The 20,513-nt window shown below is 47.6% G+C and overlaps 1 protein-coding gene across 1 annotated transcript in view; it reads right to left on the minus strand.

Moving 5' to 3' along the window:
* RAPGEF1 (Rap guanine nucleotide exchange factor 1) overlaps nucleotides 1–20,513 on the minus strand; it is a 71,603-nt gene that overhangs the window by 8,615 nt on the left and 42,475 nt on the right. The window contains exons 10-16 of the mRNA XM_082068083.1: nucleotides 19,554–19,756; nucleotides 17,006–17,164; nucleotides 7,767–8,048; nucleotides 6,437–6,529; nucleotides 4,743–4,831; nucleotides 3,387–3,498; nucleotides 1,729–1,804 (exon numbers count right to left, since the gene is read on the minus strand). Of these exons, the coding sequence (XP_081924209.1) occupies nucleotides 1,729–1,804; nucleotides 3,387–3,498; nucleotides 4,743–4,831; nucleotides 6,437–6,529; nucleotides 7,767–8,048; nucleotides 17,006–17,164; nucleotides 19,554–19,756 (1,014 nt within the window). The remainder of the gene's footprint in view (nucleotides 1–1,728; nucleotides 1,805–3,386; nucleotides 3,499–4,742; nucleotides 4,832–6,436; nucleotides 6,530–7,766; nucleotides 8,049–17,005; nucleotides 17,165–19,553; nucleotides 19,757–20,513) is intronic.

A 20,513-nucleotide genomic window follows, 5' to 3' on the forward strand; every position in this document is an offset into this window, starting at 1 on the left:
TCATGCAACAGGGCGTGGAGTTACATTTATTCTGGGTTCCCATCTGCCCAAAAGGCAACGTGAGGTAATACAGCTGGTCTGCTCTGGCACTCCAAGCTGCCAAGAAATTCGTCTTTAAAGGCAAGCCTCTTAACTATACCCCTCTGTGCCGTTTGGCTGATTGATTTACAAGCCTTGAATTCTTCTCATTGTAGGCTTAATTCATTAACCCTCTCAGTCACCCAAACACTGGGTTAGCATAGCACAAATTCCTCTGTGCTCCATTCAGCTCCGCGCTTGGCAGAGCCCGGGAGGCTTAAGCTCCAGGACTATTCTGAGACTCACACTGAGCAGAGCTCACTCTGCTGCACATTCAAAACCCTGCTGTGTTTTTTCCTAGTCTGGAGAGGTTCTGCACGGCTTTCACTGCTCACAGCACCCCAGAGCTCCCCGTTCACCAACCGGCAGTCTAACACACGTCCCTGTACCAAGGAGACGTCTTGCAACAGGAACAGTAGGGAAGTTCTTCCAATGTGATGCTTGTTCTGGAGTACAGCAGGTGTAAATCAGAGCTTCACTATTCCAGTTTAAGCATCTTTATAAAGGGTATTTCCACCACCTCATTTAGACCATTTTTTTTTAAATATACATATCTAGCTTTGGCACAATTGGTTGCCTCCTCCTCTCTAGTATATTCCTAACTTTGGTCCTTGCTGCCTGATTTGATGCCCGATGTAAACAGGGAAACGTAACTGTCAGGGGAAGGATTTTCTTGTGAGCTGAATGGTGCTGTAAGTAATTGCAAACACCTTATGTTACAGTAAAAACCCTGCTATTTCAAAATGCCCACAAAAGATATTTCCCCTTTGACTATCAAACCTCTAAAATATGAGTGCTGAGTGCATCAGCGGGTTAGTGCATTTTGTCTTGTGTCCCAGGAGATAAGGAGATCAATTCTGGTTAAGGCCATCAGCACAAATGTGTTTGGCAGGTTCAAAATCACTCTCTGGACACACTGCAAAGGCTGTTTTTGCTGCCGGTCTGGGAAAGGAGCTGCTTCATGTGGTGGTGACTGAGTTTGGAGAGATAAAGTGGGGTTTCAACAAGTCTATAGCTAAGGGTTGCAACCCCGCTTCTCCTCCGCTACATCTCCTTTCTTGTGCTGTGGATTCTCTCTCTGAACCAGTCTGGGTTCCAGCACACAAGGGGTACAGAGTGGCTCGAGGAAGCGACACAGTAAGTTGAAAATATGGGGTGTCACCAGATCAGCACCTGAACAGCTTTCCCAGTGCCCACGGGTACTGTGTTAGACCCAAACCAACGTCCCTCCTCTCCCACTTTGATGTAACAGTCACTCCAGCAACTCCTACATCACCACTGCCCCGAAGTTCTAAGGACAAGGAGCACCTCTGAGAAAAGAAGCAGGACTTGCAGTGGCCTCCCCTGGCTCATGGAGACACCAGCTCCACTGGCACCCCTTGCCTTCCAGATCTGGGAAAGGGCTGTGAGGAGTTAACACCATCCCTGCTGCTAAATGGAACGACCAGGCGCTTATCCAGCTTATCTCTGTTCCACCAAAGACAAGCACAATCCCCCCCTAACTCAGAGGATCATGATTTGGTCCTCTCCACCCTGACCTAGCTGTCTGCAGTGACATGGTGACCAAACGGGCTAGAGATGCAGAAGACAAGCAGCAAAGGGCCCCGCCGGGCTGTGCTCCTCAGCTCTGGTTTGGGAAACCCACCGTACCTTTCCTGTCGGTCTCTGTCGCATGCACCAACAAAATATCTCCGGATCCACCGCGAACATCTGGCCCATCATCTCCCTGCAATGAGAACACAGATGTTAAGCGTGGCCCAAGCTCCCTGTGACCTGGTTTATCATCTCTGGGATTCAAACTCAGCAAGGACTGGCAGAGTACACCATGTTCCTGGCACAAGCTGGGACATGGTCTTCAGTGCTGGGCTGATCCTGGAATCTGAATAAAGCATTTGGTGTCCCAGATGAGGATCTGGGCTGATCCTCACTCGAGGTCTCTGACTCCTTAAGGCCAGGCTGTGAAGCTCAGTGAAAGCTGAGCCTTCTGCTCACAGAAGAATGAGCAGAAATGTCCCAGACTCCCAAATGCTCCTGTTAACAAAGCAATAACGCTGTGTGAACTGTCTCAAAGTGTGGGATCACGTATACCACAGCGGCTGTGTGCTGAGAGGTCACGCACTCAACTTGCACGTTCCCAGAACATCAAAACCCAGCGAGTTAATTCCCTGATCTGGAGCTATTTGGCTGGGGGTCACCTGAAGCGATCCAATAACCAGGAGCAGAAAAAAGTCCTGCTAATGGTTTGACCCCTGCCTTACCACGTGCTAAAAACATCTTTCTTCTCACTACTGGAATTCACAGCTCAAAATATGCAAAACAAACCCATCACTCAGCCAGCGGTTCCCACCCTGCAGGAAACAGCCCACACTGGCAGTTCTACACTGTTTCAAACACGTAGAGCATAAAGAAAATAAAAGGTAGGGGTTGACACAGATATGTTAGTCCCAAATGTTCAGAAATCACTGATTTTTAATTGATTTTCAAAGGAAGTATTCCTGCAGAGGAGACTGGAGTCATGTCTGGCTTCCCTTAGCAATGTCTTTGCCACTTCAATATACAAAACCCTGACAAAAGCACGGATTACAGATTACAGCCATGCAGCAGCTATGTCTGAGATGGGAATTTTTCAGGTGACGCTCTGGTAAGACTCAGGAAATGCTACTTAATAAATGAGTAACAGCTTCTCACTCTCTCCTGCACATCTCGGCTGACCAAAGAACACTCGGAAAGTGCCAGTAAATGATACATTCTCTCTGTTTTTCAGACTAACCCCCTGACAGTCTGAAAGCTTCAAAAGCCTGAATATGCCCTCCAGCTGCATGTCAGGAACAGCTGGGTTCAAGAGCACAGTGAGCAAAGCTCACTCACAGAAATAAAGCCACTTCTCAAATACAGAAACTGTTACTTTGGCTGCTCTTCCACACCAGTAATACAACGTCCTCCTCAGGAAATCAGCTAAACCTGCCTTCAGATTGAAACCTGCACCTGGATTTGCTGTGCTCGGGCTCTCAGGTGTTTAGTTTCAGACTGCAGCAGGCTGAAGAGCTGGGAAGGAGCAGACTGGGAAAAGGGCACCAGATGCATTCGTTGGCTTTTAGAGAGACAACTCACGTTTTGTCAAACCCTCACTCAGGGCTGATGCTCCCTGCATGTACCGGCATCTCACACTTTCACAACAGCCAGCACACATAAAGCTGCATCCCACTTCTGCCGCAACCTAGTTTTTCCTATCAAATAAAAGCTGACGCCTTGCTTGGGCACACAGATTTCCATACAGAAACCTGAAAGCAAACCCTGCATGCACCTACCTCTTGCTTCAGCGTTAACCTTGCCATAATTTCACTGTGGTCGATAAGGGATAGCTCATCTACCTCTTCCTCCAACTGCGATGATTCCAAAGCATCTGGTGACTGCTGCTGCCTGTAAAAAAAGAGGCAAATAACCATCAGTGTCACCGTCCACCCAGGTGAAGAGATGCTTGGTCCACCTGAGCTCTCAGGGTACAAACCTTCATTAAGTGACAGTAAATACACAGACAATCAGGAGGAAAACCTATTGCAAACAAGCCTGAATGTCTGGGTCTAATTCTGTTGCTTTGTGCATATCTTGAAAAATATAAAAATGAACTTTCAGGACCTCAACACTCGTCTGCCTGCACTTCTGGCAGATGGGGTTTTACTATGCCCTGCCTGAGTACACACTTCCTTGTCTCTTTAATCCACCAAATTTTTAGAGCACACAATCTAAGCCCTTCCTCAAATGCAGAGAGACTGAGCATACTCTACACATATATACATCTTAGCTCACGACCCACTGTGCTGCCGCAAGGGAGACAACAGGCTCTCTTTTGACAAGAAGACAGAGCAGAAAGCTCTGACCAATTTTTTGGTGTACATCCACAACTCCAGTGTTCCTGCCCCCAAAGGCTGGAGCTCTTGTCCCTGGCCACATGCTCTCTGTGCCTGTATTCTGGAAAAAAAGGAAAAAAATAAAAAGCAGCATGTTCTTTATAGGTTTCCCTGGGCACAAGCCAAAATCCTGTGCAGCAGTCAGTACTCTGGGCAGACCCTGAGCTTTGCAGAGCACTCTGCATTGTCTCCTGCACTGCGGGGATTAAAACTCTCACACCAACTGCAGGGAAATGGGGGAGGGAAGTTAACTGTCACACACCAAACAATGCTGTTCGTGATTTCTGCTTTAGAAATGCAATTGAAGAGCAATCTCAAGCAGCAGGGAAGCCCTCATTCCACTCCTCCTGCAGCCCATCTGTTACAGCCTGCACCTCTTCATTTACATAGCCAAATGATAGCTAAGAGCATTAGGAGGGATATAAAGCATCCTGCTTCAGGGCCTTGCCAGCCCCTAACTAGCAGGGTTAGGAAGAAATTCCCCTCCGAAAGATCCAGCAGCAACACAGGCTTTTTTTGCAGGTTTCCCTGGAAGCAGGAGGGAGCAGCCAGTGTCTGAACAGGACTGCCAAGGAGATGGACTCAGGACGACCAACACCGGCTGCGTTAACCCCTACAAGCTCATTAAGTAACGACATTGTGCCAGGATCCTCCTGCTTCAGCACGATCCCACCACTCGGCAGTTGTGCAAAATAAAGGGGGTGTTGGTGAGACTCTGCCCATCCAGGCCGGGGAGCAGGAGGGCGCTGGGCTCACCTTTCAGCACCGTCCTGGCCTTCCTTCCCCACCGTGCTGCTGCTTGAAGTGGAGTCTTTCGAGTGGCCGTCTTTGACGGAGGGAGATTCCTGCAAAGAGAGGGAAGTTTTCATCATTACATGGGGTCCTACACCACAACCAGCCGTGCATTTACAGTCTGACTGCCCCTAAAGGGCCCTTTACTGTAAATTCCTACAGAGCGGTTAAAGACTGATGCAAGTTAATGCCAAATGCCGGGAAAACACAGAAGTTAATTAGACAGGAAATTTGGGACCATCTCTGGAGACTAGCGTAATTAGTACTGTTTGCTTTTAACATTGTGAAATGATGCTCAAAGTTACAACACAAATCAGCTGTTGTCTTGGATTTTAACCCTCTCAAGACTTTTATTTTTGTGTTCTTCCAGCCCTTACTGTTGGTATACACTCGCCTTCAATCGAAATGGACACAGCCAGCTCTAAGCTCTCCGGTTTCAGCTCCCCTCCTGGTCACAGCCTCCGAAAGACCAGCCTGTCTTTGTGGGGTGGATGCAAACCGCCCTTCCTACCTCCCTCCTCTCCCTCCAGAACAGGTTACGCAATGATGCAACGTTTCCGCTTCACAATTTACGGCTGTGGAAACGAAGCGAATGCAAAAAATGCAGAATCATCTGAACCTGCGTCATGGAGCAGCAGGTAGAGAGCTCAAAGCTAAGATACAGCATTTTAAATGAGCCATTTATTAAGGAGACAAATATCCATGAATGGCAAACGGGAATATTAATCTAGCAGTGTTCGGGTTCAGAATTAATATCATGCAGACTGAAACTTGGAAATTCAGCCTACTGAAAAGACTGGACTGAAACCACCTACACGCTACCCATTTGGCCTGGAAAACACACAGGTGAATTTAGATTGTATGGTGTCTGCAGAATTTTTCCAGAGTATATCTGTAAAGCCCTTGGCTTCAAAGTTGAGAACCAGCTCGCAGCTGTCCAAAAGGACGGACCTGCCCAGATGTGTCTGTTGAAGGGAAGTGATGGGAGCGCTATCTCCTGGCGTATTGAACGCCAGCACGGATAAAGGTCTTGGACACATCCTGTAGGAGATGTGCCTTCCAACACAAGGGCAGGCAAAAAGATCGCCACAGACCTCTGCACGCTTTCCTATGACCCAACAGGAAGACGGTACCTCCCTGCAATGGAAAACGCCCTGTCTCCTCTAGGAAATATCTAAGATACGATGCTTGAGGAAAGGAAGAAACAGCGTGCGATTACAATGCTGAATCAATCACTTACTTTGTATCCAAACGATGAAGGAAAATAATAATTTAGAGTGCAAGGCTTTCTGTATTAAAATAGGGAAGACAAAGCAGTGATAAGAACAGACGCGGTGCTGGTCAGGGTGCAGTTTCGTGGAGGGGAACGTCACACAAGCAGCTCCAAACAGACAGCGAAGCAGAAGCCGTCCCTGCCTCCCGCTGGGGCTCAGGGTGGCCCGAGAGCGTCCCCTGCTCGCCCTGTGGGCCGGGAGCCAGCCAAGCCTGCAGCCACGAGCGGGCAAGCAGCGGGACCAGCAGCCGGGGAGCCGGGGCAGTGGGGGGACGCGGAGCTCGGGGTGTGCGGAGGGGCCGGTGCCGAGCGCGCAGCCCCGGTGTGAGCTCAGCATGCACCAGGCAGCCCCGTCCCGGCGTGCGGCCCTGGCCGGGTTACTTACTCCTTCAGAGCGAGGGAGTTCCCCGTTGCTCTGGCCAGAGGAATACAGATTGACGTATTCACCCTCACCAGCCTCCTCACTGGCGTTTTCACTCTGGGGGAGACAGGATGAAAGGAAATATGTGATGGTGCCCCCCACGAGTGCTTGATGTTAGTGAACGTGCCCATGGGCTGGGAGGAGAAGCCTTGGTGGCTGCTGTCCCCTAATGGGAGCCCTTCCTCCGGCTCAGCGGCCAACACCGGCCACTGAGGCTGTACCTTCCCAGGTGCAATTATTTTCTGGTGCTTCAGGACCATCCCAAAGGCCGTGAGCTGCAGCAGGACAGCAGCAGGCGCTGCTTTGCAAGAGCTGCCATGGACTCTACGTTGCGAAGGTGCCACTTGCATGTGCAGATTTCGAGGTGATGGAAGCTGAGAATTCAGAGCTGGACACACAAGTGCCTGTCCTACCCACGCTGTGGTCCTGCCGCTAAGTGCAGATCAGCCCTGCAGCCCAGAGGGCGTCAAATACATCTCCCACACTATGCTACAAGCACCGACTAGAGCCACCATGCCAGGCTGAACCGAACTCGAGGGCTTCTGGGCCATAACAAGGACCCAGTGCAAGGAAGATGCCACAGCAAGGTCGGTCCAAAGCACAAAAATCTGATCAATCTGCATCCCTCTTTCAAACTTTGTGAAGAAGCAGCACTACCATGCACTGTGCTGACAGCTCTAATGCCATCGACTTGAGGCTTTGCAGCAAACAAAGGAGGAACTGCCCTGTAAGCGAGGCGTTTGGAAAAGCAGCTGTTGTGCAGGAACCTGCCCAGTGATCTGCAAAACTGATCTGGGACCTTAAACCGGTAGTTCCATATCAGTGTTGGGAACGGCGTCAGTCTAACTTTGCCAACACGCGATGCTTTGCACGGACGTGCACGGCCAGCAAGAGCACAGCCAGGGCTGCTGGAAAAGTGGGGTGAGCAGGAGCCTGGAGAGAGCAACAGGTTTACACAGAGACAGAGCTGGACTGAACCCACCGCTTAGGAGCCTTCTTTACCTTCCTCAGCTTCGTATTACAATTGCAGGAAGCTACAGCAACTTCTCTCCCCTTCACCAGCATTTGACATTTTATGTTTCCTGCATATGTGCTAACTTTTTCTCAAACCTGCTGAGGTCGCTCGTTCCTTCTAGCCACCATTTTTATATGAAATTACCTCCCTGCAGTTCACACGTTTGTAAACCAGACTAGATCACATTAAGCATGTATTAATATGAGACATTTTATTTAAAAAAACAACAAATAAACCCAGCCTTGCATTAAGGTGCATTATCTCTTTGGATAGTCTCACCGAAGGTGTCTGGAGAGAATCAGTGAGAGAGGTTTCAGAAGGAAGGCAGACAGGAGCATTCCCGTTAAAGCTGCTCTCCTGAGAAGAGGAGTTTGGCACGTCCGCAGTGCTGGGTGACTGGCTGGCTGCGGCGGGCACCGCCAGGTCGGGGCTCTGGGATGGATGGACGGGCGGAAAAGGTGGGGTGGTGCAGGAGGAGGAGGCAGAAGAGAGGAAAGGAGGTACGGAGACTTGGTTGTGAGGCACAAAGTCCTGGGAGTAGGACCTAAACACGGATTTGTACTGCAGGATGCAGAGATGGACGACACAAAAAAACAAGGAAGACGGGGAAAGGAAAGAGACAGACAAAAGAAAAAGTCATTAGATTGGCAGCAGTGACAGCACAAGGCATTGCTAACACGGGCACCTCTCGGCCGGAGGCAGCACAATTCAATCGCCCATGCGCTGGAGCAGGAATTGCTACCTGGGACACGTCAGCTGTTTTTTTCACGCAGAGGCACGTTTTTGCACAAACAGAGGGAAAACAGGTACCAGGGTGTTTTCCTGCAGGTATCCAGCCCTTTTGAGGCAGGGGAAAGCCTGGACATCTCAGTAATTCTCATGACAGTGACCCTAGCAATCATTTGAGCAGACGAAAGGATGCAAACGCATACAGAAACCACGGCTGTGAGCATGCTGGAAATATCTAGATAGAGAAAAGTACTCCGAGTGCTTATTGCTTTTCTGGGATTTTCCACAGGATCCAAATTTAAGATGCCGTTTGCTCCAGCCCTGTAATTTAACAGCTACTGTGTCAAGACTGTTCCAGAACACACAGCTCCCAGGGAGGAGTGGCTGGATACTGTCTTCAAAGTTCCACTGAAGGATAAAGGAGATTACACTGCTACTCCTTCCCATTTGTGAAACATAGGGAGCAAAAACGGTAATTGCCCTCAGGAGCGATGAATTCCTTATCAGACCGATCCTTTAATGCTGTGCCTCGAAGAGTCAGCTGAAGAGATAAAAAGCGATCATCTACGTAAAGCTTTATTTCACGATCTCTCCTAATCATCAGATTACTGTTCAGATAATATTAAACAGGCTGCAGCGGGAATATGTTGTGCCAAGAAAAACAAGAGCAACCCTCTGTCTTTTAACATCTGGTGCTAGTAAGATTTGCCATCATGGTAAGTCTAAAGCAAAGCTGACACCCATTAAAAAAAATACAATAATGCTAAACCTGCTGGAGAGGAGTTTATGTTAAAGCCTGTAGAGCTCGACCTCTAGCGAGATCTGTGTCATAGTCAAGTCGGCTGAAGGAAGAATCACAATCTAAAAAAACACACTGAAATGAAGCTGTGGCGGTTGCTCATTGGAGAGACCTGCAGCACTGACGGTGCATCACAGAGCTCTCAGAAAGCACAGACACGACTTGCTTAAACCCAGCTGAAAAGCGACACCGCTGTGATGTAAAAAGGAGAAGGGGAAACAAAGGCACAAATTGGAGAATTCAGGCTACGTTGTCTCAGGAGAGACGAGCGGGTGATGAAAAGCAAAGCTCAGTCTGTCACCTGAGCAGCGGCAGCAGCCACTCGGGCAGCGGTGTGTTTTATACCTAGGCAAGGTAAGCTTAAAAATCTAAACTGAGAACAACCTCGGGCCAGGAGCTTGAGCAAAACAGCTTTTCCACTACAAAGGAAAGGAAATGTAGAGGTCAAGGGCTGGACTTTACCTTCTACCACTTCAATCCTTGAGTGCTCGCCCTGCGCCGAGCCTGGAGTCCGGCAACGCTCTGGGTGAATTTGGGGCCCAAAACATGTTGCAGGTCGTAATACAGGCAAGTAGAGGGAGATGCTTTGGAAAGAGACCTTAAAACACCACTGAAAAAAATCATTAAAATGCAAATCCCTAGCCCATGCCCGTGGCTAAGAGGAGACTGGCTCCAGGGCCGGCTCCTCTCCCTTCCTGCCCGTTTCTTTCCGGACAAGCAGCCCCGGCTCTGGGGACACTGTCGGCTTTTGGTGCTGCCTCAGTAACAATGACAAGTCTAATCTCTGTATTTACTTTCTGCCTGGATAAATGCTCTGCATTTATTCATTTTCACTTGCACGGCACAAAACGCTAAATCCCTCGTAAGACGCCAGGCTCATGACATCATCTTGGCTCAGCAGATTCATTATTCCTGCCCCGTCTCCCTGGTATTTCATGATCTCACTGGCGCTAAATACACCAACTATCGCCCCAAGTCCCAGGATAGATCCCCAGAAAAAGAACAGGAGCAAAGCAAATGGAGAACTATCGCTAGTGAAGGAACTCAACAAACTGCTGGTCCGACGATGAGATCCCCAGGAAAGGAAACAATCTGCTCAAACGGGACCTGCGTGCCAGCTCCCCTGGAGCTGAGCTTCCTGCGCCCACACGAGACCGCCGTCCCTCGCTTTGTAGTTGATGGACATCTTCCACCGAGGAGTCCCCAGGGGTTTTGTCTCTGACCTGCCGAACCCGTAGAAAAAGCCAAGCTTTTGCAAAGCCGCAGCGGAGCTCACGCAGGGCAGGAGTGAAAGGGAATCGCTGTCCTCAATCGAGTCACTCGGGGACAGGCAGCGCCCTGGGATGCTCTCGTGCTGTGCGATGGTGCTGGCAGGGTTAGTTCAGGGCAAACGCCGGCCGGGAGGCTCAATGCTGCCTGGTACAGCGCCCGCAGGCTCGGCCGGCAGCTCGGGGGGATGAATTACTGCTTCTGGGGCAGGGACATCTGCACAGCTCCAGCCTCGCATAGTTTCAGAGACATTAATCCCAATTCAAAGGCAATTTGGACCTAAATATAGCAGAACATCGCATCAATTTGAAAAGTTTGAATGCAGATACGTTACTACTGAAAATCTATATATTAATTTCTCCTCGGCCTCACCAATACACTTTTCAACACAATATCTTGGCATTAGATGTGTTGAAAATGACAGTTTAAGGCCCAGGTACCCAGGAAAATGCATTCATCTTCATTATGAGATCCAAGAACAATCATTTAACGACGCAGACACGCTCTCAGCATGCTGTTAACAAAGGGAACAGTGTAGAGAAGTCTTTGGTGTGCTGGCATTAATTAACCAAGCTGCTCTCGACTTCCAATCTCATTGTAACGTTGCATCTTGTAGCAAGTGAGCCAGGGAGCCCCCTCCTTCCTCCGGAGCCTGCAAGCAGCTCTGGAATTCCAACTATGCAGCCGTGCTGGGACAAGAGCCAAGAATGAAGCATACTTTTAAAAGGGAAAAAAACACCCTGCGGTGGAGATGATGTCCATATGGCACCCATTCCTGCGCTCCCCAGTCCCACCCAGCCAGCAGCTGCAGCAGGAATTGTGGCGACAGCTTCCAGGGCTTTGGGTGTTGTACATCTCTTGGAAGCCCTGTCATCCTTTAAAAGGCTTTTCTTTTCTTTGGGAGGGGACAGTCCATTCAACAGAACTGTCACAGGGAAAGCTCATTCTTCCCTAATCCTGCTGCTGTGAGATCACAGGCAACAGATTTTTCTCGGAAACAAATCAGTGCGTGTTTTAATCTGCTTCTCAGAGTTTCCCTGCAGGGTCAGTACGGTCTCAGTAATGGCTGAACTGACACAACCTCCTACTCCACGGCTTTAAGTGAAGTACTTCAAAATAACCTCTGGGAAAGGCAGAAAGCAGGGTGCAACCGGGCCCTTTGAGAAGAGGGGCCTTCCTGTTCAAACCCCAGCCAAGCTGCCAGGCTCCCACCACAGGACCAGGAGATGGTCTCCCAGCACAAGCGATCCTGAGCTACGATGGCAAATGGCCAACACGGCGACAAGAGAGAGATCCCTCTCCTCTCACCAGTAAAGTGGATTTAAAAAAAACAACCCTATTTGCCACTTGGGAAGTTCTTCCACAAAGTGTGTTTTGAGCTTGGAGCAATCTTGTCTCCTGGGAACCGCAGGAAGCTGAAGTTCCTGGACCTGAATGTTTACCGCACACCCTGACACAAAAAGGTCTTCCAGAGATGGCGTCTTTCCACGTTTTCAATTTGCCGCCTTTGATTTTTTGCAACGGTCAATATTTTAGAACAGCTTTCCATCGTTAGCCAGCGGTGTTACAGGATGTCCCAAAGGTCAATGACATTACAACCATTTATTTGGATTAGATGGCAGGAGATAAGCACTCTCATAGAAAACTTGTTTCAAGAGTAGTGCTTCTCTCCATTCACTAGGCATGGCTGACCACGAGTAACAGGGAGACAGGGAGTCACTAGTCACGAGTAACAGCAGTCGCCTTCCTAAATTCAAAGTTGAATTCAATTATATGGCTGTCAGAGCATCTGCAGCTTCAGCAGACACAGTCTTTACCTTTTAAGCAGAGCCTTCTCAGTTACCCTGCGGCCTTCTGCCAAATTAATCTGCGATCCTGCCAGACACTCCCAGATCAGATAGAGCATCAGACTTCCAAAACATGAAGCTATCAGAGGAAAGGATCAATCTTTTAGATCTCCTCTGCTAGCGCTATTAAGAGAGCGACGTGGGCAACGTGCCAGAACTGGATGCCCAAATTCTAACAGTAGAGAACTATGTTCACAAAATACTGGGTGTTGCACAAAGCCGCTACACCCTCCGGGTATAATTGCACAGACAAGTACTGGAAAAGACTTCCTATCCCATGACACAATGCTGGGCTTCCAGGTACTTTTGCTAATGAGGAAGGAAACGCTCCTGCAATGAATGGCTGGAAACACAAGCTGCCAACAGATCGGCCACAGGAAAGGCAGCAGCTCCTCACGCCTGAGTGTTTCTCAGCAAGGGCTCTGACCTGGCTGCACAGTTGACCTCCTGTGTTTTTAAGCGCTGGTCAGCATTGGCAGATGGATAGATGGGGCTTGCTGTTCCCTTGGGAAAGGCTCTCCTGGCTTCTGCACTAGAAAACACAAAATCCAAACCTCTCCTTAAGTGGGAGGGTTTCTTGTACACCTTTGCAACAAAAAAAAATACAGGGCGGGGGGAAGAAAACATTTACGAGATTAATTAACCACGCTATCACGCATCTCTCTCTTTAAAAATACCAGGAGAATTCAATCTGATCACACCTACGACATTAACTCTTGTTTGGCTTGTAGACAACACCACAACAACACACCAAGCAGCCCTTTAAAAGGCAGAGCCTGGAGACAAAGACAAGACTACAAAACAATCAGTCACCCCAAAATGTGGCCCATGACCTATGAAGTCAAGAGGGGACCATTTAGAGAGACCTACACAGAGACAAGTGGTGCTCCAACTGCAAGAAAAATGTATAAACCACTGGAGGAAGTGGTTTTCAGGAGGATTCAGTGTTGCCAGCATGCAATGGCACTATTAATACCACCGTCCAGCCAAGCCATGGGCAGTGGAAACCAACACAAACGCAGAAGAAACGCTGAACAGGAAAGGCAAAACAATACCTAGACCCCGGTAACCGGTTAAGTGGATGCATATCTTTTATTTTCCTTTCCTTCTGCTCCAAACTATGGAGCCAAATCCTGATTAGGAGAGAAATGAACTCACAAACTATGATTTCTCAGTCCTGGTTTGACCGCAGCTCCCACCATTGGACCACGATACGAATCAAAGCAGCTCAGTCTGTGCTGAAAACTGGTCTCTGCTCGCACTGGAAGTGAATTACGCCAACTGGAGTGAGGAAGGGAAAACATGCGAAGCACATGTCTGCCTTTTGCGCATCTTTAAACGCTTATCTGACCCTTCTTTTCCTGAACACATATTAGCACACACACAAGAAAGAGAAACAGTTGCTGCGAATTTTCTGTGTGCTTGCTCAACTTGCTCAAGAATGGTGGGAACAAGTGAAAACAGAAGCGCTGAACTGGAGCTTTCATAAGGAAATCACTTGCGCCTTCTGCTGGAATCCAACCACCAATTTGGCTGCTGGAAAACTACTGGAAATGTTTCTTAATTAAAGAGAAAAAATAAGAAAAAAAACAACGTTTTGAGAAAGGCAAGTTATTTCTCCATAGTGCAGAATGCAGCCAAATTTCCACTAATGGTATGTACATGTCTTGGAGAAACAACTGCGTTCCTTGTATCAGTCAAACAGCACAAGGAGTTAATAAACCATAAGACAAGTATCTCTCTGCAAGAAGGAAGGAGGGAGGTGATTGTCTAGAGAAAAACTGCTGCCAACCATTACCGAGGAGGATGATTTCTTATGGCATCTTTCCTTTCCCGTACATTCAAAAGACACGCAAATCCCTAAAATGACTCTTGACAGTACAATCCAGTTGTCCCACCGATGTGGGATTTAATGGCTTAACTGTGCATAGGATGGGGAATATGATGCTGCAATTCCTTAAAATATCAGCCCACACTAAACACACGAGCCTTGTTGGAACAGAGACACGAATCAGAGCTGGTAAAAAACAAGCTCAACTTGCCAAACCCGATGAGGTTTGATCCAGTTGCTCAAGATCTGCCTCTATCCAGTAAAAGCTATTACCTCTGACAGAATTTCCTGCAAAGAAGGGAAAAGAGCGATTAGTGGGTTTATAGAGTTGTGCTGGTTTCGGGACTGCAGCAGCGTCTGATTGGAAAGGAAAATGTCAGAGTTCTAGAAAAGAAATTTATACATTAAAAATGGAAAGAGAAAAGATGTTCTGAACAGCCCCCTTCCCTTTTTGCTTCAAAACACTATCTCCAAATGGTCTTTTTAAGCCCTGTAAATCAGTAGTAAGGCACTAGTCCTTCACCTGGAGCACAGAGCCAAGCGGCTGACATGTCAGACACGGTTTAGGCTCGGCTTTGCTGCCTGCACAGGAGCAGATGGGTACAGCTCAGGGATCCCTCTGGGATCGGCTCCTGCCAGTCTCCAGGGAAGGAAAAAGCACTGGGCACTTTCTGAAAATTGGCTACACTGGGCCAACCTGCGAGGCATCGCCCACGTTGGGCCCATGGACAGTCAGTTCCTTTATCAGCTCTGACTTCCTGGTTATGATCTGAAGGGGTTTTTGCTTCCTGGAATGGATAATGATTAATGTAGGAGACATATTTTAATAAATTTGATAATCACCACTCATTTTTGGGTCCACAGTTGGCCAACTCCTCAGCTGGCTGGTATGGGGAAGGTGCGCTCTCCTGAGCATTAACTGGGGCCTGTGGAAAGCTAATGTTCATTTTTCAATGGGTTTATTGTTCACTGCAGTGCTCGCTTGAGTGGCCTTTCTCTGGTGAGAGAGGAAAACAATGAAGATGAGAATAAGAGGAGCAGAGCGATGTGCTTAAAGTGTCATCCCTCTCCTGAAACCGCACACTCGTTCCAGCCCCTCACAAGAGGGGTTCTGGTCCTTCTTAGTGCCGAAACACAGGGTGTCACCCTGGGAGCGATCCAAACCCCCACAGCTGTTTCACATCCCTGTCTTGTTAGGGACAGGGAGAACGGGATAAACCACGGTTACGGTATGACGTGGGTCAGCTATGATGCACGTAAGAGCATTGGTATTTTGCAGCTCGCAGACAAAGAGACGCTGTCATAGGGAAAATCTCATTTTTGCCTGTGAAAAAACAGACCAGCTAGAGTCATGAGTAACTATGAGATTATCATAATTCAAAGGCATTTATGGAAAAATCACCGTTTTTAATTCGGCTTGTTTCCTTTGTGTGTTTGACAGTGCACCGTCTAATTGTTCTCATTGTTCCCCATGCTCCAGCCATTTATCTTGCCCTCACCAAATGCTTGCACAAATGAGTATGGATTTTTAACGCAGTTTTAACATTTTGTAAAATAATATTTTCATAATAATGTGGTCCAAAGCAAGACAAGAACAGGTCAGAACAATTAAGCAGGTAGTAATCATTTCATCCAACCAGGACGTTTTTAAAACGAAAGCGTCCACATATTTTTAGAACAGTATTGCATCGTCTTTATAGCGTCTCAATTAAACCAAGTGTGTTTACCTAGTTTTACAGTTCCGTGTTTTGCTTGCACGGATCACTATCAACCAAACCAGCTGCACAATTCAGAACTTTTGCATTCCTTCAAGTTTTAAAGCTGTTTACCACAAACTTCTGCAAGCACGAACTTTTCAACACCTCAGCCTCTTCATCTAGGCAGCAAAACCACGATACTGCTCTCTGTCGCACAAGTGGAAGCCACAGTTTAATCCATTGCTTGGGAAGTAGGACTCCTTGTAAAATACTTGAATACTTCCTCCTTTGGACCAACGATAATCGCTGATTTTTGGAGAATGAGTAAGCGTTGAAATGGGAAGCTAGCGGTGGCGCAGGGGGAGGATCCTGTTTTCAAACACTGAATATTAAACTAATTGAACACTTCTGAATTTCCTCAAGTCTTGTCTGATAATTTCTTCTCCAGAAGAAGTCTAATTTACTAAACCATCCGGGTGACTGTTAAAAAATAGCCTATTCTCAGTTGTCATCACACAGCAATCAGAGCATAACCACACAGTTTTACGTGCAAATGAGCCCTATACTAATGAGCTGTTGGAATCCCACGGTTAGCTTTAATTTCATTACGTTAACACTTTGTTATTGCTACCATTTAATTTAAGCCGCTGATCACAGATTTAAGCAGTGCTCTACGATTATTCTTATTTTGACTTGAATAATTCTCAGCTCCTCCCGCCGTTGTCTCTTCTGACTGCTCACAAGTGCTGCAGGACAGAAAACCCGGCTCATTCCTCAGCAAACTGTACAAGCTCCTGAGCTTGTCTGGACTGTGGAGACGTGAAGGGAAGCAGAAAAGCAAAAATGAGACGAAAGATCTGCTGGAGACCATTTTCTAGAAAAAAAACATTAAGGAGCTACAGCCACTGCTCCATATGTTTGACTAAATCCTTGTATTTTGGGGGTGGCATTTTGTTATTTCTCCAAAGGCCAGACTCACCCAGCAGCCTTTAATCGACTCATCCACATCGCTGACAATATTCAACTGAACAAAAAAGACTTTGCAGCTCCAAAGTGCAGCCTGGGGACCATGAAGGTCGAAGGACCGTGCTCTCCTTTGTCAGCCCCTTGCCATAAATGTCAATCCCGATGTGTATATGATGTAATGAAAACCACTTCTCCCCTTGTGCTTCATTTAGTAGCATTTACAGTTTTTCTCACCTGATTGTCTACATGAGATCAAAACCCTTAAAAGAACTTTCACCTTTAGCTGCAACCGAGACCTTTAAGCGCAGAATTTGCACACAAGCAAAATACGGCGACACGAATACACACACACACGTGTTAAAGTGCGGAGAGCAACTCACCGAGTGCACAGGAAAGGAGCTGTGCCGGTTGAGAAAGGAGTTAGAGACTGACATAGTGAGGCCCTGAGCGGCACCGCTGTCCTCGGGGGTGAAGGGCACTTTAGTTTGCTGGACACAGTAGGAGACAGGAGAGAAAGAAGAGGCAGCATAGGAGGCCTGCTGAGGAGGGGGAAGAAAGCAAGAGACAGAAGACACAAAGAAAGAGAGCACAGAAAAGGCAATGAATAAAGGGTAAGAAACGCTAACTGTAAAACAATGCATATAATGGCTTGCTAAACAAACAGCTATTCATGCAGTTCATCAGAGCCAGACACACCAATATGCCTCTCTTGCGCTCAAGAGGCATGATGAAAATCACAGTTCAAATCTTCTTTGTTTCACAAATCCCTTAAAAATAAACTCCCGCCTCCCCCTTCCAGCTCACCCATGGGAGCTGCTGTGGGGACAGACGAGCTGCTCCTCGCTGCCCTTTTTTCCCCATGGCGTGGGGGGCAGATGCCCAAAGGAAGAACTGGCTCTTCCTTCTGGCTGTCAGGCAGCCGACTCTTGCAGACTACTCATTTTTGGGGCAACCTGCAGACTGGGAGCTTGGTCTCTCCAGTGTGATCTATGGCCCCTCACTGGTACTGCTGAGACACTGGATAACAGTGATGCCCAGTCATTTTTCAGCCCAATCCAAAATTATGTATCATTTGCGCAAGAGGGAGATATTACACTGTAAGTAACAAATACTATTAAGGAATTTCTCCTAAATTCCAGTATAGTGGGGAGCGTGAGGGAGGCGAAGGTATATCTAGGCTTTCTCAGCTCTGACTTATTGAGTATCACATACAACGCTCCCCAGATAACATCTGAAGCTCAGAAGAAAGGACTTCCTAATTGTTACTTTATAGAGGAGTCCATCCAGCAAAACTTCCCCACTGCTAGAGCAGCTGATGCCCATCTGATTTGCTGTTGCAGAAACTCTCACGGAAACAGAGGCAGAAACAAGAGTCTGGTGGCTTTTACAATTATTTTTTGATAAGCCATTGTCTGCTTGCACCACTTTCCCAACAGAGAGATGAAGGCAGGGGTGGGAGGCTGCACGTGAAGAAACCTTTGCTTCAGGGGAACTGCAAGCAACACCTTGACGGTAATAGCTTGCAAGGCTGCAAGAATTGCCTGGCAGGCAAACCAGTGACAACTTGGCTGCCTGGACAATGATTAAAGGGCAGCAAAGAAACGCTTTGCTTCAGCTGAGAAATTCAGAAAAGGAGCAGAATTTCCCTTCTGCACAATTGCTACAGCAAATCTGTGCTTTCCACACCATCTCTCGTGGCTGTGTAGATCATGTCATCACTGGAAACCATTACTGCAGTGTAGCCGCTCTAGGAGGAGGAGGTTGGGCAAGGGACAAGTGACAGTGCAAGGATCACACTGACAAAGGGACCGCAGACTCTGGAGAACTGGATCCTTCAGAGAGTGATCTGAGTCTTGTAGACTCTTCAGTGTCCCTGCAAAGCAGATGGGACACGGGTGCGCAAGGTCTCATCCCCACAGAGCAAGAATGCGTAATACTCAGTTTAGCTCAGCCAGAAATGTTACTTATCTTTTTACAACTCCTACCTGCATCGCAGGAATGTACTAAGGCAAATCCCAAAATTAAGAGTTCTTGGTTGCTTTTCCCATTTGATTAAAAAGCAACACGCTGGGACAGTCAAACTTTAGCACAGATAGCATGAGGAAATATTGCAAGTTGCCCTCATGATGGTAAGACCATGGCTCTGTTCCCACATTTCCTCCTGTTTTGTTAAAGCCATGGCCAATTTAAGTTAGCTAAGTCAGCTTTTTTTTTAATAGAGCAAGTCAGATAATTAATATCAACAAACACCCTAAGGTTGGAGTCAAAAAAAAGAGAGAGAAAGGGAAAACTCTTAAAAAGAAACAGGACAAAATCCCAGCTCCATGCAGGCTGGAGTCTGGGCGAAGAAGCAGAATACTGAAAACCAGGTAAAATCCTGAATCACACAAGGGGATTAATGTGGAGAAAACATGCAGGAGTTCAATAATGGCTATACCAGCGTTCTGTGGCTCTGGCGAAGACCGAGCCATAAAAGCAATTATTATGTTTAAATGGTCATTATTAGTGGCATCCTTGACAAGAGTTTCAAAACAGCATTGGGAACAAGAGTGCAGCAATCTCCTGAACATCGTGCTGCCCAGCATGTCAAAATCTTCAAGGCAGTTGTTACACAAGCCTGCAGTCTGGCACAGATTCAGCTGTGCCATGTGGAAGACTAACATTTCATTTTTAGGGCATTTTAGGACTTTGGGAGCTTATGGGGAATAGTCTGAACGTGGGGTCAAACAGGAGCACAGAAGCTCAAAGCAGATGATGCAAAAACGCCTAAAAACACGTTAACAAGATGACAAGGAGCATGATGTGGTAGCACCACCGAGACATCCTCCCACCACCGCAGCCTGTCGGCAACAGCAGCAGCAAGAACAAAGCTGCTCCTGGGGGGTCTGTGTGTCCTGCCAGGGGACACTGTGCATGGACGTCACTCACCAGCTGCCGCTGCTTCGGTGGGAGAGCAGGAGGAGGTGCCAGATCTTGAGAAGGGTCTAAGCTGATAAAGGAGTCGTTGAACCCATAGACTTCCATGAGGTGCTTGTTCTTCTGCTGGTAGATGTGCTCGTTCTGAGGGGTCTGGTAGAACATGGACGGCTGCGGCTCTGAGTAGTCTTCCACAAACTGCATGTATGCCATCACTGCAAAACAAAGGTCACGTCACTGCTGCTGGTCCACACGCTGCAGCTGCAACAAGCAGGCAGGGTGCTTATTCCGAAAATAAAATCAGAATAAGGCCATGCCATGGTCAGCTGGGCTTTGCTGCAGGCTGGGAGCCACGAGGCAACGCGCTGTGCTCCCAAACCACACGTAACCCATGGCAATTCTGGGAATATTCAACAGCTAATGCCCGAAGTCACCAGAAGAAACAGAGTAACTCCCGTCTGCTTTCCAGGAGCCACAAATCATCTTGCACAAAGACGCAACCTTGACAATAAATCTATAATAATGTTTGTGCCTATAAGTCTCATACCTGTAGTCAGTAAGATTTCTTCAACAGACTTACAGCCCTTCTCCACTCTAGCAAGCTGATCAAACTGTTATCAGGGAACATTTACCTGTGAGACGGGGTGTACATCTCCTTCAGCTATTTACATGTCACTGCCAATGCTGGCACAAGAGATTTCATCTTTTGGAAGTGCCCCTGACCATGCTTTCCTACCTCCTTAGCTCAAATCCAACACCCTTTGCTCCTATTCCTTTTTAAAAGCATCTCAGAATCTCAATTATTGCATCCAACTGATTCAAAAGCACCTCTGAGATCCGGTTCAATGGAAATATTAAATGGGATCAAATCTCATTTAGAGGACCTTTCCATCTGTACAGTATCAAAACCTATGAAAAAAACCACCCATGTCTGCCTATGCAGCTCTGACAGAGGATGAGTTACTAATGCAT

This window comes from Streptopelia decaocto (assembly GCF_964273445.1).
Source record: "Streptopelia decaocto genome assembly, chromosome: 17".
Taxonomy (NCBI): domain Eukaryota; kingdom Metazoa; phylum Chordata; class Aves; order Columbiformes; family Columbidae; genus Streptopelia; species Streptopelia decaocto.